Source organism: Colossoma macropomum, unplaced genomic scaffold (assembly GCF_904425465.1).
Source record: "Colossoma macropomum unplaced genomic scaffold, Colossoma_macropomum, whole genome shotgun sequence".
NCBI classification, from domain to species: Eukaryota; Metazoa; Chordata; class Actinopteri; order Characiformes; family Serrasalmidae; genus Colossoma; species Colossoma macropomum.
The window spans coordinates 34,555,961-34,581,437 of record NW_023494787.1 but is presented as its reverse complement, the minus strand read 5'-3'; the positions used below and the strand labels follow the sequence as shown (position 1 = coordinate 34,581,437).

The following is a 25,477-nucleotide window of genomic DNA, read 5'->3' as shown; positions in this document are numbered from 1 at the left end:
GGACATATAGACAGCGTAGATTCTCTTTTTGCAGCAGTAGCCAGTCAGCAGGCTCTCCATGTTGTCCACCCTCACACACATGCACACATATACAAACACATACACACACACACACTAACAGCAGACCATATAGGAGAACAGAGTGAAGGGACACAGCACCTTCACACTTTTATACCCCACAGGTTCACCTGAACACCACATTTGTAATATAAATGTACAGGGGTGTACACAGTGTGAAGTCATTGAAAATGTTCTTCACAGAAAATGAGCCAAGACCAAGGAAGGTTGAAATAATAATAAATCATATCGTTTTTTCTTTTGGTAAACATTGAAAATGGGTCCCACAGACCCAAACACCAGACAAGGGTTAAGGCAATGACAGATAGCAATGTTTGCTAAGTAGTGACTGGACAGCTGAGAAAATAAAGTGGGAAACAGTGATTTTGGTTGCCCATAATGCTGTGACAGCGCTCACAGAAAATAAAATTTCATTATCTTAAAAAATAATGAATATTCCATCTCCTTTTTATTGCTGGGCAGAAATGAATGCTGAGCCTTGTAGTCATTGATGTTTATGGATTTAACTCTCATGTGATTTCACTGTGATATGCTCACCATAGTCAAGGCTTACAATGCTAACAGTGACTGATATTCATAGATCTACTCAATAATAATAATAAGAAGAAGAAGAAGAAGAAGAAGAAGAATGCCTTTACTTATAGAGCACCTTGCATACAGGTGGCATCTCAAAGTGCTTTGTTTTTGTTAGGATCTGTGCATCTTAACAGTAATAGACAAGACAATGACAGATCAAGTCTAAAAGAAATGCCAAAGAGACATAGAATTTTAATTCAATGCTATGTTAGAGATACATTTTCAAATGTTTCTTAAATATGTGACCTGAACTTGACTGTCTAAACGACAGTGGAATTGAGTTCCACAATTTAGAAGCATGATAACTGAAACATGCCTCTCCATATTTTCTGTATTTTCTGAAGGTATTTGCAGAAGGCCTGTATCTGCATGTCTAAGATGCTGAGATACAGACAGATATTCTGTGATGTAAGTGGGTGCTAAGTCATTTAAGGAGTAGGAGCAGAACTTTAAAATCTATTCTGAGAGATACAGGTAGCCAGTGCAGGATCTGTGCTGCTGCATTTTTTATGAGTTGTAGAGGATGTATTGCTTTCTTAGGGAGCCCAGTATGAAAAGCATTACAGTAATCAATTCTGTTTTCAAATACATTAACAAGCTTTTTGTTTCTCCTTTCACTGAGAAATATCTGACACACAGCTGGTAAGCCTGTCAACGAAGTCTTCATCATCAGAAGGAATCAAAGTGTATAACTGCATGTCATCAGCATAGCTATGAAAATTTATGTTTCCTAAGGACATTACCCAGAGGTAACATGTACAAAGAGAAGCGCAAAGGCCCTAAAACTTTTCTCATCGAAATTTCTTATTGTTACTCTGATAGGCCTCTAATATTAGTCATCAGTTATCATTGGTTAATCTACTTTCGTGCAATGGCAGGCTGGTTTCTTTTTCCTTTTTCTCTACATTCAATATTGTATATTAAATGTAAAATCTTAATCTCTATTCATATTGCTCTTCTTGTTTTATTGTTATGCTATCTGATGTTGACCAAAGGAGTGTTCCCCTTCTGAGTCTTGGTTCTTTTCAGGGTTTCTTCCTCTTTTTGTAAAAAAATGCTATGTAAACAAATTTTGACTTGATTGACGAATGGAGAAAAAAAAAGTTAAAATCTGCTGAGGTCCGGATCTCGGTGTCCTAGGGGTTAGGGGCATGCCTACGTGAGATATAGGTGGGCTCTTGTTCACAATGCAGTCCTGAATTAACATGCATTCGATACTTCAGGACCTGGTTTTCTATAGCTTACAAAGAAATACAACTTTAAAATGTTAGCATTTCATTTGAAAAGCATCTTTATTCTAAATCATATCAGGTGAAGTCACAGAGCAGTATTGGTGTTTCTGTGTCAGTATACACACTGGTCCAGGATCAGAACATTCCCTTCCTGTAGCGGTGAATTAGCTCAGACACATCCTCCTTGCACACCTTGATCCAGCCATCTTCTCTCATGTGATACACTAGGAAGAAAAAAGAACAAACACAGGCAAATTAACATTAACAAATGTGCATCTACAAGTATGGGCCCAGAGGTGCATTTTAATTGCACAGCAGGCCTATTCTACTACAAGTTGTGCATGTTAACCTTTAGAAGTCACAGTTATTACTGGCAAAAACAAAAGCATGCTGTAATTTAATATTGATCATTTCTTCCTTGTAACTCACTAAACCAAATGGAGAAAGTCTACATTTGTGTTCAAAAGCAAAAGTGGAGATAAAAGCTATTGTTGTGCGTACAGTATTGTTTTGTAGAAAATTTTTTTTTTGCATTTACCACTTTTTTGTAACTGCTTGACATCAAAATTAATAAAAAAAGTGTAGACTTGAACCTAAATTGTGACAGTAAATTGAATGTACTGCATAACTATGTAATTCCAAAATTATATTTAGATTATATAGCGAAGTCACAGTGATAACTCTTTACTTCTAAAGGTTCATTTACTCACATGCTCACTAAGAGAATCCAGTCACCAATGCATAGACAATCTTAGTATGTTATGAATGAATATCACTTACAATTGACAACTCCACCAGAGTAGGCATCTCTGTGTGTGGCATGAGCAATACCACGGCGACCCAACTCATATGCTTCTTCCACTGTCATATCTTCACGATAGCCACTGTCCACTACCCCGTACGCATAGCTGTTCCCACAGCCCGTAGAAAACATTTGACCTGAGAGACGTGTGCCTTCATCATCAACGTAATACAGACCTGGACCCTGGGTGGCAAAGCCAGATATGCACATGAACACAAATGTCCACATATGAATGTCCACACTTTGGTACTAGTTACTAGCAGACAAAATTTTCTGATACCAGTACTGGAACTGGAACCTACTGGAAGCATTTTTTTTCAAGTATTTCCATTATATAAGCAATATAAGCAATTTTAAATATCAAAAACACATAAAAAATATTTGTATCAGGTTTAAGTAATTCATGCAATAGAGGGCTAAAATGCTCTTTTTATACCCAGTCATGTGAGTTAGTTGCAAACTGCTCCTCTCGCTGTTTTTATTAGTACCACTAATAAAGAAAAGTACCACTTTTCCAGCCTTTTGTTGCCCCGTCCCAACTTTTTTGAGATGTATTGCTGCCATCAAGTTATAAATTGGTTAACTGTTTTTTCATGAAATGGTAAAATGCCTCACTTTCAACATCTGATATGTGTTCTATGGTTTATTGTGAATAAAATATGGGTCTATGAGATTTGCAAATCATTGCATTCAGTTTTTATTTACATTTATTTACATTTTACACAGCGTCCCAAGTTTTTTGGAATTGGGGTCAGACCTTGCTCAGATAAACACCAAACTACCCTGCAAAAAGAAAGCCATAGCCAAGAATTTAAAATACAAAAGGGCAACCTTTTTTATATTTAGTTCAACCCTTTCAAAAAAAAACCAAAAAAACAACACAGCATGTACAGTGCAAATGTGAAAAACTGGAGTATTCTAAATGGAGGAATGGTAATTCCAGCTAGCTATTTGTTGTTCTTATACTTAAGTTAGGCTACTGTTGTAATCCCGTGAACTACTGTTTAACTTAATGTTTTCTTGCAGTACATTCCTGAAAGTAAAGTACTACAAAGGTTTATTTGAGTTATGCCATAGAGGTACCACTTCTGTTTCCCTGAAGAACCGTGTTAGAATAAGAGATGTGTGAGTGTAAAGAACCTCTTGAAGGTTTAATCAATTACATAAATCTGAGAATACATGATTAGAAAATAGTGACTGATAATGTAAATGTTACCCATCAATTGAAAAATAATTCTCACACACACTTGGCATACAAAGAACATATATACCTTCTTGTCCCAGCCACAGATCATGCTACCCATGGAGAGGCCCATGCCTCTGTAACCTAGCATCATGTTGGACAGCAGCTTGGAAGCTGCAGACACTGAGATCCGTTGCTTGTTCCGCAGCTTGTAAAGCCTGAAGACACAAAACACACACACACAAACACAAACACACACACACACACACAATGACCATTTACTGTAAAACATGTCCATTTCATATTAAAAAGACCTGGAAGATGTGCACAGGCATGTTCCTTTTAGGTGCCACATAATCCAACAGTAAAACAGTAGATGTAAGTGGTTTTAGGTCTCTCTGTGCAGGCTATTTCCTACAATAAACAGAATATAAGATTTGTGTTACAAATGAAAACAGACCACTTTCAACTAACAGTTATTGTGATGGTAAATTTCTTAGGCAATCAAAGCATCCAACAGATGCTCCTGATTGTCCATTCTGAAGTAAATCTTGGGCACACATTTGACGTAATGCTTTCAGCAGGCAGTTGGACTTGTTTTCAGACTGGGAGTTACATAATGCAGACCAGCCCCAAACTCTACACACACACCAGCAATGTCATTATATGAGGTTATAGGCTATTCCTAACTGAAGTGCAGTCATCACCATACATATTCCAACTCTTCTATGGTGATACAAAACAGTATTAAATCAACCAGAAAGCGGCTTCACATAAACACAACCAACAGTACTGCGTGTTCACTAGAAATCATGTGTTCGCTCACCACAGGCACAACTTCTGCGCAGAGAAGATAATAAAACTAAGTTAAAATCAGACAGTTGAGATGCACAACGACGAGGAAAAACAACATAGCAAACTTTAAAACCTAAACCTAATTATCGAAGGTAAAAGCATATTGCTATGGCAGGCATGAAACACGTTTATGGTTCATTTATGTCTTACCTGTACCATTAGACATTTGCTTTGAAATTTTCCAAAGCCTATCCTATTGTTTGTAATAAAAATGCACTGTAAGTACCAAATTTGCAGAAAACCAATTATGATGAGATTTTTTTTACAATTGTTTTCGGCTTTGCATGGGTAGAAAACAACATACTTTAAGGGACAGACTTCTAAACGTCCCCAGTTACATCTTTAACTGCAACTGGAGCATCAAATTCAACAACTGACGCATAATTACAAACTGAAGGCTCAAAGCAAATGTAATCAACTATGTAGAGCAATGCCTCTTGGGTCATTCGGTACCAAACTGGATGATATTTTATATCATTATAACATTTTAACATTTATAGTTTGTCTGAGCATATGAGTGCTTCTGTGCATTAGTTTACACAATAGCTCTCAGAATTGGCCAAAAACTCTACTGGAATTCTTCTGACTCTCTCAATTATCCACTCTGGCACTGGCTTTCAGTCATGGCAAAAGTTTCTTGGCACTAAAACACACAGCAGTACAGCTCAATTTGGCTGAAAGAATATCAATCTAAAGATGGTCACACTGGTTAAAGGAATGGTTTGGCAAAAAATCTAATTTTACACTTATCCCAGGTGTAGTTGATTAGCCAAGACATGTTTGGTGTGCAAATTTTGCTTCTATAGACTAATGCTGCTAACAAACACTAGGAGTCAATAGGCACACAAATGTTTTCCATAAATACATGCCCAAATCTTCTTTCAGCCTACATTCAGGTCTTCAGTAAGGTCATGCAGACTTGTGTGGTTAAGAGCATGATATGACCTACTGTGTGTGGACCATAAAAATTAACAAAACTTCACTGCATAGCTGATTTCTGCAGGCGTTGTTCTACAGTGTTGTGCTGAACCATTCCTTCAAGCACTGATCACAAATGAATCACTTATCCTTTTCGATACTTCTATGGCATCAAAAAGGATCTTTGATAAAAGTATAGCATTAACCCAGACTCCACTGGATAAATTTCCTGACACAGCAAAAACACCCCCCCCACACCCATACACGCACAAACAGGCATACTTAACTGTAACATTATATGTGTGCACCCCTTCTATCTCCAAAACACACACGTTAGATTCATGTTCAGACAAACCTGCACTCTTTAGCCAGAAGTCTTTCCCAGTACTGACAGTCTGCTGCACTGCCGGACATGGTGCCCAGCAGGTAAGGGTTGATCTCAATCACTTTATTTGCCTCCTTTGATGCTGTCCACCAAAGCAGAAACAGTAAGATTGGTATGAAAATGACAGAGTTCGAAATGATATGCAATTGACAATCACACATGACTTGTTGACTCAGTTGTAGAATTCTGTGTAAGGCTTTGGACATATGCAAATGTATTTTATCTCTGTGTAATAATGTGAGTATACCTACCAATGTAGCTACCAGCTGAGGCCCTAGAGTCAACTGCCACAATGACGCCGTGGCGGAACTTGAAAGCCAATGTAGTGGTGCCATGGTTCATGTCGATTGATATGCCATCCTCACAGCTGCATGATTTCAGAAAGGTTGAGGGCTGAAAAAAGATTAAGAAGAGTTCCTTTACCTTTGCAATACATTACGTACACTTTAATCCCTTGAGGGTAGGGAGAATATTTTGGAGGCAATAGGCCGAGTTTCAAATGCTTTTACGTTTGAGTCTAGTGCTTTCTGGTGTCGTTCTCTTCATTTAATCCTTGTCAGCTACCTTTCTATTCAACTTAGAATTCAAAGAAGTACTTATTTTTTCACATTTCAAATGTAAGACAGTGTAAAACTGTAAGCTATTCTACGTCATAAGCCACAGGTGTAAAGCCAACAGGTAGACGAACAGTAGGCTATCAGTCTAAACCTAAACGAGGATGCTGGACATTTTGGAGATTTTGGGCGTATGTTTGACCACCGACGAGTTGGCCATCAAAGCAAATAAGAGCACAATAAAACTCAATAAAAGGTAAACGAAGACACTGTAGGGTAAATATTATGTCACGTGGTTCAGAACATTATTCAAAAACTGGCACCTCTATCAATTTGTAATACTCATTACTTACGTCAACTCCAACTGGAACAGCAAATTCTTGAGATTTCGCCCCAAAATTGTAGTGATTCGGTCGGACCACGAGCTGTGTTTGCTTTGAGCCAAACTGTTTTCCGAATCCGGAAATGGACGAAAAACCGCTTACCTCTAAAAGAGCCATGATCTGCTTAAAACAAGAAATCGTATTAGGCTATTGTAAAAGCAAATAAAATAAAATAAAAAAAACTCTGTAAAAAGAAATCGAGGTCGTTTTTACCGGTGAAATATGATCTGTCAAAGGACGACAACACTCCACTTTCGAAACCGAAAGATTGAGAGATGCTGGTTTATTTAGTTTCGATTATGGTCACGTCTTACCCTCCTGTTACAATACTCTACGCGCTTTTTCATAAAATTGTAAAAATTAGGCACACTTCATTTTACGTGCATTCATCATTTTATATTAAAATAATAATAGGAATAAAAGATTTTACAGAAAACAAAAAATACTCACCTACCCGTCAAGTTTCCAGCATGACTGTCCAATGGGAGCGCTCGCCTGTTTGCATCATTAGTTCACAGGAAGACTTCTTGCCTACAGGTTGCACTGTAGCAGCTGTGGGGCTAAGTGCTTCTATTAAATGGTATAGTTTAGTATTTTTTCCTGTTAGATAATTCATAGATTAATATAATTTGATTAAATACAAATGAACAAGTCCAGCTTTATCACGTTCAATGTATTTTGCTTGAAACTGCAAATGTTTATTTAATGATCCACAAAATGACAAAGAGGAAAGAAGAGTGGTAGATTAGTGTATGCTGGCTTTCAGTTTTTCAGAACTTCCTTTCCCAGCATGTTTCCTCAAAACATTTCACAAACTTACAGTAAATGGAAAAGAGCTTAAGTCCAATTGATTTTATGTGACACTAGATTAAAATGTGTGACCCCTTTTGATGCAGTTTTAAACCTTACATTTCAACAATTCATTATTAATTTCATTTATCATGGTACTACCATTACTTTGCTTGTCTCTGTCAAAACATGTTTGGTTGTATTTTGCTTTTAACCATGAAAAGAAACAAAAGATACACAAAGGCCATCATGTCATTTATTACAATGTCATCATATGCACAACTATCAGTGAACAAATGACCATTCTCTTGTTTTAGGACAGTACTCATTTCATGTATTCATTTCTACAACAATGCTGCTGGTCTGTTTTTCTTTTGCTCAGGATGTTCCCATTGTATGGATTGTCTCGTGCACTAGCTCCAGCTCCAAGCGAACCACCTTCTCAAACAAAACAGGAGTTGTACCTGGCTTATATTTATACTTTTCTTGCCTGATAGAGAGAAAGAGAAAGATAGAGAGAGAGAGAAAAAAAGAGAGAGCATATTACCCACAGGGACACAGGTTTTTCCTAATTTTTGATGACACCTAAACAAGATTGTAGGAGGCCTACAACAATCAAGGAATAACACAACTCAGCTTTAAAAGACACTGTTTTTCTCAAAAACTGGGAAAACATTCAATTATATATTAATCTATTATATTAATATTATATCAATTATATATATATATATATATATATATATATATATATATATATATATATATATATATATATATATATTTCCAGAAGCTTAAATGAAGCTTAAAATGACATTAATAAACATTTACATTGGTTTTAAATGTACACAGGCTCTCAGCTTATACGATCAAGGCCTCATATTTACATGTGAGAAGCAGAAAAGGAAAGACATTGTCTTAGACTCTAGGTTTCTTTGATTCTGGTGAATTGTGCTAGCATGTGTAACTGTGCTGCTATGTTATATATGCTGTAATTTGCTGTTTATTTGTAAATTGTTTCTACTTCTGTTAATAATTTTTGCTGGTAACGCTGTTAATTTGGTCTTGTCACCTGTTGTCCTTGTATTCAGATTCCTGATAGGGTCTTATGTAATCCACCCCATTGCTGGTGATGACACATATGTCTATGTTGTTCCCTGAACCCAGGTCACTCATGATACCTGCATGGATGGCATCACACACCAATGTCTTGGCCTCCCCTTGCTATAGGACAGGATGAGTGTGAGAGTAGATTTATCTTTAAACCAGTTTAGAAATGTTTCAGAATGTTATGTGTGTACAGATTATATGAGTTAAAAAAAAGATGCAGAACAACTTAGTACCTCCATTCTGGGTTTGAACCTATCCTCCAGTACACCCATAGCAGCTAAATCACCAGATCCTAAACAAAACCAATGAATCACCAATGAATTATATATACAATATATGACAGTTTAAAAACTAAATTATCATTAAATATAAATACATTTGTGCTTACTGGATGTCACATGCTTACCCATAGCAAGATATGGAACCTCGTCCATGTTCCCATAGGGTCCCACTGTGTAGAGGTGACTCCCAGTGCAGTCCACCCCTCCCAGAATTAGATTTGCTCCAATCCCACCATGATACCTGAAATATGATAGCATGATCAATAGTATGAACAACAAAATGGCAATGAAAAAACTTAATCTTGCATTTAGGGAGTACTGTTGAAAATACACAGTGCTAAAGCCCTTCAGCACTTGGAGTGACTAACATGGCTGTAGTGTATTAAAAACAATTTTTATACAGACTTAAAATATCCAGACACAAATTTTTTCATTTTAGGGTTACCAACAACAAAAACACATCAAAACTCACCTGAAGAGCATATTCTGTAGGATGTTAGCTGCCATGACGACTCTGGGGTTTCTGCCACTATTCATGGAGAAAATGGTGAGGTTGGAGGAGAGCAGTTCTGTAGTTTTCTCAGTGTCTGCTGCGGTTCCTGCTCCACAACAACTAAAACACATCAAAAAAATAAAATACGCATACACAGATTAGTCTATATATATATGAGACACTTTTGCTGCCACACAAAGGTAAATATCTTACATTTTTGCTTCTCTATAAAAGAATAAGGTTTTATGACATAACGATAGCAGAACTTTTTGGTTCTACATAGAAACTTTTTTTTAAAAAAAGAACCATAAAGAACCATATAAAATTATTTTTTCCATCATACAGAAGAACAGTTTAATCGTGCAAAGAACCACAAAAAGGGTGTACTTCAAGAATCTTCAAGAGTCATTACCTGTTGAAAAGTTAACAACAATAACAGCATTTCATGATCCACCACTTTTTTTGTAACATAGAAGTCATGAATAACTTTTTGAAAATTTTTGAAATGGGGGTGCCATTCAGGTAAAGTACTTACTATATATTTGGAGCAATGTAGTGAATTTTGGCACACATTTTGTCTGCTACTACTTCACTGGAGGTAGCCCTTGTGTCTGCGCCCAGGACCACGCCATCCTACATCATAAACACACAGACAGATAGAGAAACAGAGACGTACAAAAAGACTATTGTTTTGAAAGTAACGCACAATTAATATCAAGAGTTAAACTACTCTGCATTTGGATTTTTCATCCATTTTATACCTTACACACCACTCCTGCGATCGTGGTACCAGTCTTCAAAGGTTTAGGCGCTTTAGTTTTCCCTTCACCCAGCGCATTCTCCAATAAAATATTTCTGAATGACAAAAAGAGGAAGAAATTTACTAGTGGCTGTAAGACGTGGCACGGCAAGACATGGCATATTTCCTGATGCTTCCACGAAAATGAAAGATGAAGTTCCACCAGTTTTCAACATGTCACGTTCAGCGCCATTCTATTTACCATTAGATTAATTTAAAACGTAGGTTTTTACTAAAGAACACGCTTTTTATCGAATCACTAAGTGGCAAAAATCATACTTTCGCTTTTGGTGAGAGTGTAGATCTTTGTGCACTAAAGCCTTGATTGCGCATTTCATGAGCGAAAACATGCCACGCCGATTGTTCAGGTCAACAGATCTTAGCTTACCTTGTCGAATTCTCGAAATTAAAACCAGGTATAGGTGATTCAAAAACATGCGAGAACGCCATGTCCACAGAAAACTCGTTTTGCTTGACGTCTGCCACTTCGCCTGATGGCTGGTGGGGTTGACTTGATGTAAGTGCGTTTCCGTGTCCAGTGGTGTCGCCATCGTGCAGCAGACTGGCACAACCAGAAAAAGTTCCTTCTGAATGAAGTGACACGACCCAAGTCGAAGCTCGATCGTTCAGTTATCATCCCCTTCAAACAATGGAAATGCACCCGAACCACCAATATAAAGGTGTCAGCACAGGCGTAAGTACAACCACCTTGTCTCATAGCACTAACAGCACAGGGTCTGTGAGCACTGTACATAGTTTTTTGGATAAGGCTAGGCTAATGAAGACGGTCGTCGTCAGTGCAGTTTATCCGATTAACCTTATATTGTCCACCATAATTATTAATTTGTTACTTTACTCACCCTATAATATTTAAGTGATAACTTTAAAGCGATATGTTAAAGTATCGATAAATGATGAATAATTAATCGTGTTCAGAGTTACTTTCACTTTCATCTTCTGCCATTGTTGGAGTTTAGATAACCTGGAGACTGTCCACCATGATTGCAGATACAGAAGAGTAATAAACTATTAATTAAACACTGCAGTGGTGTAGTGATGCTTTGATCACTAGGACATTCATGATTGGTAACTGTTGATTGAATATTCTCTTCTTTTTTTTTGACAGACAACCATCCTTGCAGTAAAATTCAATGGAGGGGTTATCATTGGTTCTGACTCCAGGGCCTCAGTTGGTGGGTGAGTAAAATCCAAAGACAAATGTTTACATTCTGATCATTAATTATGCACAAGAAAGTCATAATTCATTCAGTGCTCAGTTGAGTCCAGTTTTACTACACACTGGCACATACACACAAATACTTAATTTTCACTCTGTGTTGTGTTCCTGAATCCATAGGTCTTATGTGTCCTCTAAAGTCATTAACAAGCTGATCCAGGTTCATGACAGGATATTCTGTTGCATTGCTGGCTCATTGGCAGATGCGCAAGCTGTAACAAAAATGGCTAAGTTCCAGCTATCTTTTCACAGGTACACCTGCTTATCCATGCACCTTCAGAATAGGCATTGTATTCCCAAAACTCAGAGCCACTCTGCTGATCTGGGATCAGGTTCATCTATCAGATTCTGTTAATCCAAGTAATTACGAACATAAAATTGAAAAGATTCAGGAAAGGCAGTCAAGTAAAAGTAAAGCACTCAAAATACTCTAAAAGCATTCAAGTATTGATTTTAACACTCTTGTACTAAGCTATTCTGTAGGCTCTTTTTTTATAGTTTAAAACATTGTGATTTGACTTGGCTAATGTATGTTGAAACAGGCTTATAATAACTGTGTTGATGGTCCATTTCCTAACAGTAAATAAAATACTGAAATTTTAGAATAAGGTCATAAGCTTTTGATATGACAAAAGTGACAAGCTTTATAAAAGATTAATACGTAACATGACAAATTAAAGGAAAAACCAACATAAATTGCTCACAAGTGGAGCAGTATCTGTTTGCCTTGGCATAGATTCTACAAATCTCTGGAACTGTACTGGAAGAATGGAACACCATTTCTAAAAAGATTTTCCTTCAACTGGTATTTCTGATGATCATGGTGGAGGGCAGTGTCTCCCAAAAATGTTCAGTTGAGTTGAGATCTGGTGACTGGGAAAGCCATAGCATATGATTTACATCATTTTCATACTCATCAAACCACTTGGTGACCCCTTTTGCCCTGTGGATGGGGACATTAGTATCCTAGAAGAGACCACTGCCATCAGGATAGAAATGCTTTATCACAGGATAAAGGTAATCAGTCAAAATAACTTCGCACTGATGTGCAGTAACACTGGAAACAACTCCATTTACTGATGTTTTTCCCGTAGACCTAAATGCAGATTTTACTTCACTGGTCATGTTTAAACCCCAGCCAGTTCAACAGTCTTTGTGACTGAAGCTCCTGCCACCACACCCCAATAATGAGCCCTTTATCTGTCAGAGTTGCATAGGCCCTGTTCATACTTGGAACTAACATCCATTTCAAGTGATCTGATCACATGTGGACAATGAGACATGTTGCCATTTACAACTATTACTTTGACATGTCTTGAATACGTCTCAAGTGACCACCTGTAATTAGGGTTCAAGCATGCAATGCATTGAACCCTATTGTAATTGTCAAGATTTTTCTTCATATTCTTTTTCTTCCCTGAAACGGAACGCACAGCCCAAACCGTAAGTCCTAGAGACTTGAAACTTGGTCAATAGGTAGTAGTCCCTCCCGCTACTCAGGCGCAAGGAATCAGCCCAGTTGGCCACAAGGGGGCGCTATAGCGCAGGTCAACGCGTTTGGGTCTAAACCAGATTTTTGCCAGACAAGCCATAATTTTTTCCTAGTTCCTTGGGTCAAACTAAACAACTTTGCCATTTGGACCATTTAGCTCCGCCCAGTTTTGAGCTAATTTGCATAATATGCGAAACCTACTTTTGCAAACTAGTCCTACAATTTTTGCCCGATCCTCATGGTTTTGGTGTCAAAAAATTCAGAAGAGCCTGAACCTCAATAATTATCAAAAACATTTAGACTTTTCTAAACAACATGGCTGTCATATGCAAATGAACCCTTCTGGATAAATTCAAAATAATTCAGAATTAATTTAAAATTCTGTAACTCGACAACCCTTCAGCCAAAAAATTTCAAACTTGACAGACACATTTTTGAGAAGAGTCTGAGGTAGCCATTCGATTTTTGTGCGCATATGTCATTAGGGGGCGGAGTTAATGCTACATAGCTCTTTCTCAGTCTTCGTACATCTGATCAGGCTGAAACTTTGCAGATACCATCTGTTGGCCAGACTATAAGTGAATCAATAAGGACAATTTGATTCATTGAAGTATATGGTCGCCATTGGCCAATCAGCATTTAGCAGGCTTTTGACAGGCTTAACGTTGACCAATCATCATGAAACTTGAATGATCTCTACATATAGCCACTTTCTAACAAGCAATCAAGTTTGAAAAAAATTAACCACTGGGGGGCGCTATTCATAAAAATTAACATATTATTACATATTATTACTATTTTATTACAAGTTTGCTTGAAAATCCTTGTGTATCATATGTAGTACGTTATTACAAACAATTTTGCAAATGCATATTTTCTACAAAACTGCAGAGTTTTTTTGTAATCGGTAACTGTTTAAAAAGCCTACTTTTCGAACTAGTCCCTGGATTTTGATCCAATCTTTTTGAACTTGGTCTGAAAAAATTCTTTGGCATCTCTAGGTAAATAATTATCAAAAACATGTTGACTTTTCTACTCAGGGTCGTGTGGATCAATCAATTAATTACTGCGACCATGGCATAACTTTAAGGACTTTTACATATTTGGACTGTAATGGTGTATGCCAATTTTGGTCCAGATTGGCCTTTAGGGGGCGCTTTATCACTCAAAAACACTTAAAAATCAATTAAAATTCGATTACAATGTTGTTACAAGGTCGACAGATAAACAAATGGTGCCATACGACTCAAGTCACTCACATGAACAACTTTCTAAGTACATGTTCGGTCACAAATTGTACTGTTTGTCTGGTATTTTGGCTTATTCATTCGAAGAAAACATTATACGAAGGCTTATTATACAAAGGTCAAAAGGTCAACCTGACCAAAACTTGGTAAACATCTTTGGATATGGTCCCTGATCAAGAATCACACCATATTATGGCCTTTTCACTACTTCTGACCCACTTTCACTGAGCTCATACTTTACTTTAGTCCTGTTTCAACTTTTCATCTTTTTCAACTTTACTCATATTTTTGCCTGTAACTTTTTATCAGAGTGAGATAGAGACAAAATTCTTTTTTCTGCTGATTCCTTGGGACTTGCTGAACAAGTCACTTTTTGCCCCACCCCCTTAGTTTTTGAGCTAATTTGCATAATGTGAAAAACCTATTCTTGCGAACTAGTCTCTGGATTTTTTGCCAATTTTCATCAAGTTAGTACCATAAGATTCAGAAGACACTGATCCTCAATAATTATCAAAAACATTTTGACTTTTCCACTCAATGTATTAAGGATCAATCAATTAATTACTGCAAACATGGCATTGCTAGCTTGATTTGCTATAACTCAACAGTCATTGGTCAGATCATCTCCAAACTTTAAGGATATTTAGATATTTAGATATTTACATATTTAGACTTCAATGGTGTCTGCCAATTTTGGTCCAGATTGGCCTTTAAGGGGCGCTTTAGCACTCCAAAACACTTAAAAATCAATTAAAATGCTATTACAATGTTATTACAAGGTCGACATATAAACAATTGGTGCCATGTGACTCAGTTCACTCACATGAACAACTTTCTAATTACATGTTATGTCAAAAATTGCACTCCTTGTCTTTTATTTTGGCTTATTCATTCAAAGATTTCACTACACAAAGACTTATTATACAAAGGTCAAAAGGTCATTCTGACCAAAACTTGGTGAACGTCTTTGGATATGGTCCTTGATTAAGAATTATACCATACTGTGGCCTTTTCACTAATTCTGACCCACTTTCACTGAGCTCCTCACACCAGTAGGGCCTCTTATGAGTGCATTGGGCCTCATTATGGTCTACATGAAATCAATGGCTTAAATTTAGAACCAATCCACTCTGCAAGTGCTACTATGTGAGAAATGCTGCCATTAGTCATGTAGTTTTGACATGTATGTTGACAACCTTTTGGATGTTCTACAAACCAGTGTAGATCAGTACATATGAATATAAACTTATAATGTGTTTAAAGACCTCTGATCGTTGTTTATGGCAACTGAAGGCCTTTTGATGAACTGACTTCCTTTCAGTTCTATTCACTCTGCCTATAAAAAGACCCACAGCTTGAGGCCTTTTAGGCCTAATGGGCTAAACAAAAAGCTTGAGGCCTTTTTAGGCCTAATGGGCTAAACCAAAAGCTTGAGGCCTTTTTAGGCCTAATGGGCTAAACCTGCAGAAGGGCCCATACTGCTGTTGCATTCTTGAACCCGCTCATTGCTGCTTGCGGCTATATTTGGATTTTATGACTGGAGGAAGGGCCGAATAGATTGCTAGTGCATCTTATAAACAAACCAGAAACTAGACCAAGAAAGAAGTTATGCAGCTTCTTTTTGTCTCTGCTGTGATGACGCAGTTGATTAGGTTGTCCTTCGTTGTTGTCTCATTGGGACACGTTAGAATTCACACTGTAAATGTTATGTGGTCATATGTGGCCCTGATCACCTTCAAAGGAGGTTTGAATGATCAGATTATATTGCGTCTCCAAGACACATTGGATCCTGTTCAGACCTGTCCTTAGAGCTGTCCACTAATGATCGGCTCACCTAAGATCATGTACTTACATCCTTAAAGTGGCTTTCTTAGTCAAATTATAGTGTTGTATAGTGTATATTAACTAAGCAGCAACCCAAGTGAGGATTATAAATGATAGTAGAGTGTCAGTTTAGATCATTTTACACAATATAATCTAAACACATTGTATAAAAACAGTCAGAAACCTATTTCATCTGAGAAGAGTTTTGCTTTGCTCAAGCTGCTCTGTACTATGAAATGTCCATCAAAATGGCTTTCAATCTAAATGCCATCTTTCACCAGTATACAGATGGAGTCTCCCCCCTTGGTGAAAGCCGCAGCATCCGTGTTAAAGGAGCTTTGCTACAGCAATAGGGAGGATCTGCAGGCTGGTTTCATCACAGCAGGTTGGGACAGGAAGAAAGGGGCACAGGTATGAAACTGACTTTTCTTATTTACAGAGAATAACTGAGCAGAAGGCTAACATTAAATATATAGTTACAGAAGACTCTAACTTGGAGTTTGCATCTACTATATAGTGTGCTTATAGACTGACTTTGTATCATATATGGAAGTGCCTTTTGTAGGACCAGCTGTGCACAGATTACACAGGAAATGCTTTAGGTGGTAATAACTTTTGTCAGTTCTCTGCAGGAGACAGAGCATGGTTGATTTAGTAGGTATAATTATGACAAGTCACTTGAAATACGTCTTGAGTAGCGAATATAAAATGATTTTTACATGCTGTTAAATCTAGCACCATTACCAAGATGTGATAAACAGCATCACCTGCAAGCTTTCATGTTCTTTTCTTGTCTATTGTGTGTCTGCTTAGGTATACACAGTATCGATGGGAGGAATGCTTATTAGTCAGCCTTTTACTATTGGTGGTTCTGGTAGCACCTACATATATGGCTATGCAGATGCTAAATACAAACCTGATATGAGCCGTGAGGAGTGCCTTCAGTTCACTACAAATGGTACAGTGAAATTTAATGAAAACTTTTGCAAAACACAAAACTGAAAGAACCACACCACTATTTGAATGCAGCCGTTTGTGGCAGCATTTGATGTTAGCTGAAGAGACAGAATAATGTCTTGTTTTCTGACGTATCAGTCCCCAGTGGTCCATTTCATTAATTATCCTTAAAGAAGGCATATAATAGCAACTGGTCATGCACAATATGGCAGCATTTCTGTGTCATCCCTAATTTTGTCTCTTATGGTATAAAGATATGCATATGATTTGTGCGAAAATGGACTGGATAAGACTGAATGGTTGACTAATCTCTTTGTCTTCCCCAGCATTGGCCCTGGCTATAGGCAGAGATAATGTCAGCGGGGGTGTGGCCCACTTGGTGGTGATTACCGAGGATGGAGTGGAACATGTGGTTATTCCTGGTGATAAACTGCCTAAGTTCCATGATGAGTAGAATATCTCTAGAACAGTGGATCTTAGTCCTGGTCCTGGAGTACCACTATCTAGCATGTTTTCTTAACCTTATGATAGCCTTACACTTGTCTTAGGCTGTAAGAGTTGACAAGGTAAAATCTAAATTTATCACAGCCTGTGCTACTTGTGCCCATCCTTTTCTTAAAGAAAATCGTAAGAAAATAATTAAGACTGTCTTAAGAGAATATTTGAGAACTTAAGGTTTTTCAAGAATTGCATTTAAGAACATTCTTGTGAACTTCTTAATGCTTGTCTTAACAACTGTCGCAAGTTTTTTCTTAAGAAAGTCTTCATGACTCTAGCCCCATGGCTGAGAACCACTGCTCTAAAACATAACCATCGACATAACAATCATAACAGTCAACTGTGACATTTGCAATAGTGTGATCAGTTGAAGTCCTGTTGAAAATCTGTTCACATGTAAATCAATTAAAAATATACATTTTTCTGTGCTACAAAATCAGTGGTAAATCTGTGTGTTTATTTGAGCTAACCCACTCCAGCCACACTGTACAGGAGCTCCTTGAATTGAAGGTCTTAAATTTAGTATGTCATTCTCATATTTGCAAATGTGCATGCATTCAAATAACAGCATACCTGACCCAGGCCCCAAAAACAAGAATTTCTTAAAGTGCCCCATATTACCTGATTTGCTCAGGTACACTTTATTTAGTAGACAATAAGTATAGAAAGATCACCAGAAAGTACTTTTAATACTAGTAGAGTGTATACACCGATCAGGCATAACATTATGACTACCTCCTTGTTTCTACACTCATTGTCCATTTTATCAGCTCCACTTACTATATAGGTGCACTTTGTAGTTCTACAATTACAGACTGTAGTCCATCTGTTTTTCTGCATACGTTGTTTTACCCTGTTCTTCAGTTGTCAGGACCCCATGGACTCTCACAGACCAGGTACTATTTGGGTGGTGGATCATTCTTAGCACTGCAGTGACACTGATGTGGTGGTGGTATGTTAGTGTGTGTTGTGCTGGTATGAGTGGATCAGACACAGCAGTGCTGCTGGAGTTTTTAAACACTGTGTCCACTCACTGTCCACTCTATTAGACACTCCTACCTTGTCAGTCCACCTTGTAGATAAACTCAGAGACGATAGCTCATCTGCTGCTGCACAGTTTGTGTTGATCATCCTCTAGTCCTTCATTAGTGGTCACAGGACACTGCCCACAGGATGCTGTTGGCTGGATATTTTTGGTTGGTGAACTATTCTCAGTCCAGCAGTGACACTGAGGTGTTTAAAAACTCCAGCAGCACTACTGTGTCTGATCCACTCAGACCAGCACAACACACACTAACACACCACCACCACGTCAGTGTTACTGCAGTGCTGAGAATGATCCACCACCCAAATAGTACCTGCTCTGTGAGGGTCCATGGGGGTCCTGATCACTGAAGAACAGGGTAAAAGGGGGCTAACAAAGTATGCAGAGAAACAGATGGACTACAGTCTGTAATTGTAGAACTACAAAGTGCACCTATATAGTAAGTGGAGCTGATAAAATGGACAATGAGCGTAGAAACGAGGTGGTCATAATGTTATGCCTGATTGGTGTATAAATACTGTGAGCTAGACACTGGGATTTAGATGTTTTATTTGTATTAAGTGGTAAATAACATACAGTACTTATTTATTTATGGCAATTTCTTCGTAAGGTATCTGCCTGAGATTTGATCACTACATTTTAAATTTTATCATAACTTAATTTTAAGTGTTATACAGCTTTTTTCAGCTGGAATCATCAACAGCTCTGTTCATGATTCTATACACATCTAACATTTCTTATTTCACTGATTCCCACTAATTAGTTGAAATGTGTGAGGTTGCAGAGTAGTAGCATCCTAATAGAATCATTTCAAACATTTATACATACATATATACATATATCATCTAAACCGCTTATCCTTCTGGGTCGCGGTGGGGTGCTGGAGCCTATCCCAGCTGTCATTGGGCGGAAGGCAGGATACACCCTGGACAGGTCGCCAGGGCAGACAGACATACACATTCACACCTAGGGGCAATTTAGCGTGTCTAATTAGCTTAACTGCGTGTTTTTGGACAGGAAACCGGAGGAAAGCCACGCAAACACGGGGAGAACATGCAAACACCACACAGAAACGACCCTGGTCGCCCAGCCGGGAATTGAACCCAGGTCATTCTCGCTGTGAGGCAACAGCGCTACCCACTGCGCCACCGTGCTGCCCTTTTCAAACATTTATCTGCAACATTTTTATTTGATTGAAAACAGTATTCCCAAACGTTTGAACTGTGATTCCAGTGTAAATTTTTAGCATATCCATATTAAAGCATTTTCATACAGTCATACAAAATAAACGCCTATACAAAATAAATAATGAAGGGAATTTCAGGGCTTATTTAATATTGTGTCGTAAATGAGTATGGCTCACCTGCGACTACGCTTGCGTGAGGCTTGCATAACAGCTTGAGTTAGTTTCGTTTTCAGTTTGAGGGAAGAGGGGAAATAATGTGAATGCTAGGCCTAGCCGTCGGACCAGACGTATTAAAGCCTTTTTATTTGTTTTAGCTTTAAACTTGAAGGGATATATTCGATGCTATATATGTTTGAAGTTTGCAGCTTCGCTTCATATCTAGTTCCAAGCTATTCTGATCGGCGTTAGACGCGCAGGTAGTGCTGCGTTGTGTTGTTGCTACATTAGACAGGCTAATTCTCGAGCAGCTTTCGAACTGTCAACGACATATCGGTCATCATAATGTTGGGAGAATCGTCCATACAACCCGAATGGCTATCCGAAGAGGTCAAAACCGGGGTAAGTGGGTGCCAAACTCGTTTAATTCGGCATTAAACCTATTAGACGTCCTTAACACAAACAGTCTGCACTTTGGTAAAGGGCTAATGTAGTGATGCGTATACCTGTTTTCTGGAAACATGGTCACTTTCAATCAACTTATATTCGACTTGCTGTTATGGATAAGATGCAGAAGAGATAACATTAATTCTGCTACCTTTTTTTTCTTTTCAGACTACAATCATAGCGATAGGATTTGAAGGGGGAGTCGTTCTTGGCTCCGACTCACGCGTGTCTGCCGGGTAAGAGACTGATCCCAGCATTGAATACAGCTGAGGTTCCATTAGCTGTGTCTCAAAACCCAAGTCGTTTATTTGAAAGAAAAGATAAAGGGAAAAAAAGACATTTAAGAAGGCATCTTTGCGGATGGATAATGCGCACAAAGGTGAAATATAATCCGTGATCATTTGTTCTGATTCACAGTGTCCAAAAATGTGTTATCAGTGTTTTCAATAAAATAAAAATGTTACAGATAAATATGTAAAATGGTTCTATTAAGCTACTATTCTGCAACTTCACAAATTTCAACTAATTAGTAGGAAGCAGTGAAAAAAGAAGAAATGTAAGATGTGAACAGAGCTGTAGATGATGCCTTAAGAACTGGAAAAAGGCAATATAACACTGAAAATTAAGTTATAATAAAATTAACATCCAGTATGCCACGTTTTCAAAGTGTAGTAATCAAATCTCAGGCAGATAACTTAAAAAGATATTACTATAAATGAGTACTGTGTATTATTTACCATTTAATACACACCCATTTAATGCCCAAACTTGAAATATTAAAAAAAAAATCTAAATATGTCCTGGTGTCTAGCCTATAGTATTTTATCTACACTGTAGAAGTGTTCCAATGAAATACAATTACTGCAATTATTAAAACAATAAGTGATTGCAAACTTCTGAACAAATAGTGTTTGCTTCCCAAAGTCTTAAGTTTTTCATGCAAAATTTTTTTCTTCCAAGAATGTTTCACATTCTTTTTGTAGCTTATTCCTGAAACATCACATTTGTGACTCTCTTTTTGATAGGGCTTCAGTGGTGAATCGGGTCATGAACAAGCTCTCACCACTCCATGATAAGATCTACTGTGCTCTGTCTGGATCTGCTGCTGATGCTCAGACCATTGCTGAGATAGTCAACTATCAACTTGATGTGCACAGGTACTGATCCTTTAAAAACTTAATAGGCAGACAGGAAATTAGATTACATTAATGGATCTGATCTGCTTGACAGCACTAATGATCTAAGAAATAGGATCCATCTACAGCATTTACATAAGCACCTATGAGGATCTTAACATGCTTTTCCTCTGGTAAATTATGCCATATTGCATAAATAATTTTCCTTCCATAATGTGGCATATTTCCAAGTGAAAGACAGTATCAAGGAGGTTATCTGAGCTAGCTGATTTTCTCAATGATAATTGGGGTAGTTGGTGGTTGGATGGTTAAAGCATGATGTTGTAGGGTAATATAAGTTTTCACTGCCTACTGGTGCACAGTGACATAGCCAAAAATCATGGCCAGAAAAAAAAATTACATTTTGATTGAAGTTATCAAGAAAGCAAGAATTTGGTCTTAAATGGTATTGTACGGTGAGTTATACAAGATAAGCCAACGTATAAGTCTACCATCTACCATATAAGTAAACTTAGTAAAATTAGTATTAAGAACTGGTTGTACCCTTATGATTCAGATATCACAATCAATGCCGCTGAACTTGCACGAGGCACCAGAAATGGTGCATACACAGAAACACAGTTCATTCTGGATTTGAACCCCTATGTGTACAATGAAATTCCTGTTAATTATTAATGTGAATTTATCATACACTGCACTGCCTTTTGATTTTTATTATTCATACTAATAATGCAAATGTGTATGTTCATGATAGTATTGAGGTGGGAGAAGACCCCTTAGTTCGCTCAGCTGCTACATTAGTGAAGAACATCTCCTACAAGTACAAAGAGGAACTTTCTGCTCATCTCATTGTTGCAGGCTGGGACAGGAGAGCTGGCGGACAGGTTAGTGATAGCCTAGTTATGGAAATCGTAGTGCTACACTGATTATGTAAATGTTTGTAAATGTAAATTATTAAAAATGTTACAATGTGTTTATATGTTACAGGTATATGTGACACTGGATGGCTTACTGTCTGTGCAGCCCTTTGCTGTTGGTGGCTCAGGAAGTTCATACATCTATGGGTTTGTAGATGCAGAATACCGGAAAGGCATGACAAAGAAAGAATGCCAGGAGTTTGTTGTGAATGGTATGAATTTTGACCTGTTCTTAGATTAGAGCACAAATTAATGATAAAAACAGTGAACATGACTTATTAAACTTTGCTCTTTCTTTCTAGCACTAGCTTTGGCTATAGGCAGAGATGGTTCTAGTGGAGGTGTTGCTTACCTTGTTACGATTGACCAAGAGGGAGCTGAGGAGCAGTGTATTCCAGGAAATGAACTACCTACATTTTTTGACCAGTGAAAAAAGAGGACATTTATCTGCACTAGAAATAACATTTTTGTTACCAAATGTCATAATCCTAATCCTAAACCTAAAGTACATACATACTGGCTAAACCCAAAAGCCACTGTCAGATTCTCAGCATTTCCAACATTGACAAGATGTGGCATATTTTTTCAATGTTTGAAAAAAATAATAAAAACAGTTTGAACCTATTGGTTGTTTAGCTGCCTTGTTCTACATTTGTTACAGAGTAAAATCTCTTCAGATTATTAAAATATCATATGGAGCCATTGTTTAAAAAAACAATTAAAAAAATGTAAACATGAAGGTACATTACATCTGTGAATTCTGTAGTATTTTTTTTTAAAACCGTCAAAGTCATTTTATTTAACCAAACAACCAGTGAACCTGCTTCATGAGAGTGATCCATTTCTACAAGCCTGACTACCTTCTTCTTATTAAAGTGGCCCAAATCTGATTTTCTCACCAAATCCGATTTTTTGGTTTGGCTGTTCACATTATCTTTTAAATGTGACCTGTATGCCACATCAGTCTGAACAGATCAGCTCCTAAACTGACCCGCATGCGCAAAAGAACAGTGCTTCACGGGGCGGCTAGTCCAGAGATAAAGAGTCATGACGGCCAGCGAACGCCATTCGCTCCCGGAGCTTTCAGTTTTGTCTTCGCCAGCATCACATGAGCGAGTATAAAGTTCCAGTGGTTGACAGCTGAGCTCATCACCCACACTGTGTTCGAGTTCGCCGAAAAAGGGCACGTTATTCGGCCGCTTCTTCGGTTCGTGTCCTCGGTCCTGCAGCCTCGGTCCCCCCCGGCCGCGTTCGGCCGTTTGTGTTTGAACATGAAGCGGCTGCGATGAGTCTCTTATAATTTTTTAGCACAGAAACATCAGCCTAAATGTTTATGAGTCTCAGCAGCGCGAAATTATGACGAATGTCGAGTTGTACTGACGTAAAAGTCGCATGAATTCCAATCTGGCTGTTCAGACTGAGTCGCATTTCCGCAGATCGGATACGTATCGGATTTCAGTACCACATATGAAAGCGTCTCAAATCGGAATTGAAAATGTCAGATTCAATGCGTTTTTTGCTGTTCACACAGCCACACAGATGACACATCTGTGTCACATTTGAGGAAAAAGATCGGATTTGGGCCACTTTTATCTGCTGTGTAAATGTAGCCTAAGTGTTGAATGAGACGAGATGTTCTCTAGTGCAACCAGTACCGAGATCAGCATACACATCATTTATTTTTTAAAAGATAAATATAAAATCTCCCATTAATAGTTTGTAAACTCGCAGTCACTAAACTGTCTGAAATAAAGAGAATAAAAAGTCTGTGTAAATTGGTAGAATTAGTTTTTCAAGCAGTACATTCAAACCATTTTTCAAACCAAACTCAGTGCTTTGGTGCCAAGGAAAAACTCCCTTAGACATTGTTAACCAGTGTGTTCTCTTGTACCTGTGTACTCTTATTTATTTGCTATAATGGTATAATCAAGCAGGTAAGCTAATGTTTAAATGAAAGCTGAAGAAAGCTTTTATTTTTAATGTCACATAATCATGGCAGTGAATATGCTACAAACTAATGCAATCCAAATAAGGTCCTGTCAGTATTTCACACTGCCCACATGCTGGGATCTGATATTTCAGATTTCATGCATTTCACTTTATACTCTTCAGTTTTCACTGACAGCTGTAGACCCATCACCCTGCTTATTTCAATGCTTTCAAGATGATATCACTTGATTCTGGCAATCAACCAAAATACTGGATTCACATAAACACAACAAACACCGCAACACCCCTTAATTTAAAGACTATGAAGCATGTGTCCACTTGCCACATGCATGTTTGTCCAATGAAGACAACATAACTAAGTTAAAACCAGACAACTGACAGACAAAGACAAGGAAAAGCACATAGCAAACTTAAAAATCTAAAAATCAGACAGCCCAGATATGCAAATATTAGGAAAGACAATACAGCAATCTTAAAAACCTAAACTTAATCATAGAAGCCAAAAACATATCGCCACAGCAGCCTCAAAAATCTATATGGTCATATCTTTTTTGATTCAGTGAAGTAACGTTAGATGTTTGCTTTGACATTTTCACCATTTCAACCCTTGTACTAAAACTCATGATGACAGAAAACAGCTTTGGATGGGTAGAAAATGACATACTCTATGGGCGAAATCTCACTTTGAAATGTCCCCAGTTACATCTTTTAACTGCAATTGGAGCTTAAAATTCAAACACTGGCACACTGATAGTGATCTGAAGGCTTGAGGCAACGCAGCAGTGAGAGGTATAAATTAGTGATTGCAGGGATGAGAAAATAAGGTGGAACTTGACAGGGAGCATTAATAAGACGAGCTAAAACTGTGGGGAAAAAATGGAAGCCACTGTCCTGTGGCTTTTACTGGGTACATGAAATGCATGAGACGGGCTAGACATTATTCATTGGAT

General features: G+C 37.8%; 4 protein-coding genes across 5 annotated transcripts; 2 read left to right on the top strand and 2 right to left on the bottom strand.

Annotated features, from left to right (window-relative positions):
- Positions 1-1,921: 1,921 nt before the first annotated feature.
- On the bottom strand, positions 1,922-7,508 carry psmb8a (proteasome 20S subunit beta 8A). Of its 2 annotated transcripts, none has more exons than XM_036567078.1 (7): positions 7,417-7,508; positions 6,937-7,086; positions 6,281-6,422; positions 6,000-6,111; positions 3,960-4,089; positions 2,667-2,871; positions 1,922-2,110 (listed from the first exon to the last, which is right to left on the bottom strand). In XM_036567078.1, exons 2-7 carry the CDS (start codon positions 7,081-7,083, stop codon positions 2,022-2,024), a joined length of 825 nt encoding a protein of 274 aa, XP_036422971.1. In that variant the 5' UTR covers positions 7,084-7,086; positions 7,417-7,508; the 3' UTR covers positions 1,922-2,021. The 2 variants fall into 2 exon arrangements, with proteins under 2 accessions (XP_036422971.1, XP_036422970.1); XM_036567077.1 differs by lacking the exon at positions 7,417-7,508 and adding an exon at positions 7,180-7,410.
- A 489-nt stretch (positions 7,509-7,997) lies between these two features.
- On the bottom strand, positions 7,998-11,007 carry psmb13a (proteasome 20S subunit beta 13a). The gene is made up of 8 exons (XM_036567074.1): positions 10,824-11,007; positions 10,398-10,491; positions 10,172-10,269; positions 9,616-9,756; positions 9,269-9,384; positions 9,096-9,154; positions 8,825-8,976; positions 7,998-8,245 (listed from the first exon to the last, which is right to left on the bottom strand). Exons 1-8 carry the CDS (start codon positions 10,883-10,885, stop codon positions 8,134-8,136), a joined length of 834 nt encoding a protein of 277 aa, XP_036422967.1. The 5' UTR covers positions 10,886-11,007; the 3' UTR covers positions 7,998-8,133.
- Positions 11,003-18,126, top strand: psmb12 (proteasome 20S subunit beta 12). Its single transcript, XM_036567075.1, has 6 exons — positions 11,003-11,129; positions 11,562-11,632; positions 11,793-11,924; positions 16,517-16,646; positions 17,049-17,193; positions 17,519-18,126. The coding sequence occupies exons 1-6, from the start codon at positions 11,085-11,087 to the stop codon at positions 17,644-17,646; spliced, it is 651 nt and encodes a 216-aa protein (XP_036422968.1). The 5' UTR covers positions 11,003-11,084; the 3' UTR covers positions 17,647-18,126.
- Positions 18,127-20,126: 2,000 nt separating this feature from the next.
- Positions 20,127-23,201, top strand: psmb9a (proteasome 20S subunit beta 9a). Its single transcript, XM_036567073.1, has 6 exons — positions 20,127-20,479; positions 20,693-20,760; positions 21,550-21,681; positions 22,415-22,544; positions 22,648-22,789; positions 22,880-23,201. The coding sequence occupies exons 1-6, from the start codon at positions 20,423-20,425 to the stop codon at positions 23,005-23,007; spliced, it is 657 nt and encodes a 218-aa protein (XP_036422966.1). The 5' UTR covers positions 20,127-20,422; the 3' UTR covers positions 23,008-23,201.
- The last annotated feature ends 2,276 nt before the right edge of the window (positions 23,202-25,477 follow it).

What these genes read in the sequence shown, in the direction of transcription:
- psmb8a (XM_036567078.1), bottom strand. Translation starts at nt 7,083, where the DNA reads ATGGCTCTTTTAGAGGTAAGCGGTTTTTCGTCCATTTCCGGATTCGGA. An exon ending in CTCAGCTGGTAGCTACATTG is followed by an intron (nt 6,112 to 6,280) that starts GTAGGTATACTC and finishes TTTGGTGGACAG; the next exon opens with CATCAAAGGAGGCAAATAAA. An exon ending in TCTGTGGCTGGGACAAGAAG is followed by an intron (nt 2,872 to 3,959) that starts GTATATATGTTC and finishes TTTGCCACCCAG; the next exon opens with GGTCCAGGTCTGTATTACGT.
- psmb13a (XM_036567074.1), bottom strand. Translation starts at nt 10,885, where the DNA reads ATGGCGTTCTCGCATGTTTTTGAATCACCTATACCTGGTTTTAATTTC. An exon ending in TCGCAGGAGTGGTGTGTAAG is followed by an intron (nt 10,270 to 10,397) that starts GTATAAAATGGA and finishes TTTATGATGTAG; the next exon opens with GATGGCGTGGTCCTGGGCGC. An exon ending in GGTTCCATATCTTGCTATGG is followed by an intron (nt 9,155 to 9,268) that starts GTAAGCATGTGA and finishes GGTTTTGTTTAG; the next exon opens with GATCTGGTGATTTAGCTGCT.
- psmb12 (XM_036567075.1), top strand. Translation starts at nt 11,085, where the DNA reads ATGGAAATGCACCCGAACCACCAATATAAAGGTGTCAGCACAGGC. An exon ending in ACAGGAAGAAAGGGGCACAG is followed by an intron (nt 16,647 to 17,048) that starts GTATGAAACTGA and finishes GTGTCTGCTTAG; the next exon opens with GTATACACAGTATCGATGGG. An exon ending in CCTTCAGTTCACTACAAATG is followed by an intron (nt 17,194 to 17,518) that starts GTACAGTGAAAT and finishes TGTCTTCCCCAG; the next exon opens with CATTGGCCCTGGCTATAGGC.
- psmb9a (XM_036567073.1), top strand. Translation starts at nt 20,423, where the DNA reads ATGTTGGGAGAATCGTCCATACAACCCGAATGGCTATCCGAAGAGGTC. An exon ending in TATCAACTTGATGTGCACAG is followed by an intron (nt 21,682 to 22,414) that starts GTACTGATCCTT and finishes TGTTCATGATAG; the next exon opens with TATTGAGGTGGGAGAAGACC. An exon ending in ACAGGAGAGCTGGCGGACAG is followed by an intron (nt 22,545 to 22,647) that starts GTTAGTGATAGC and finishes TATATGTTACAG; the next exon opens with GTATATGTGACACTGGATGG.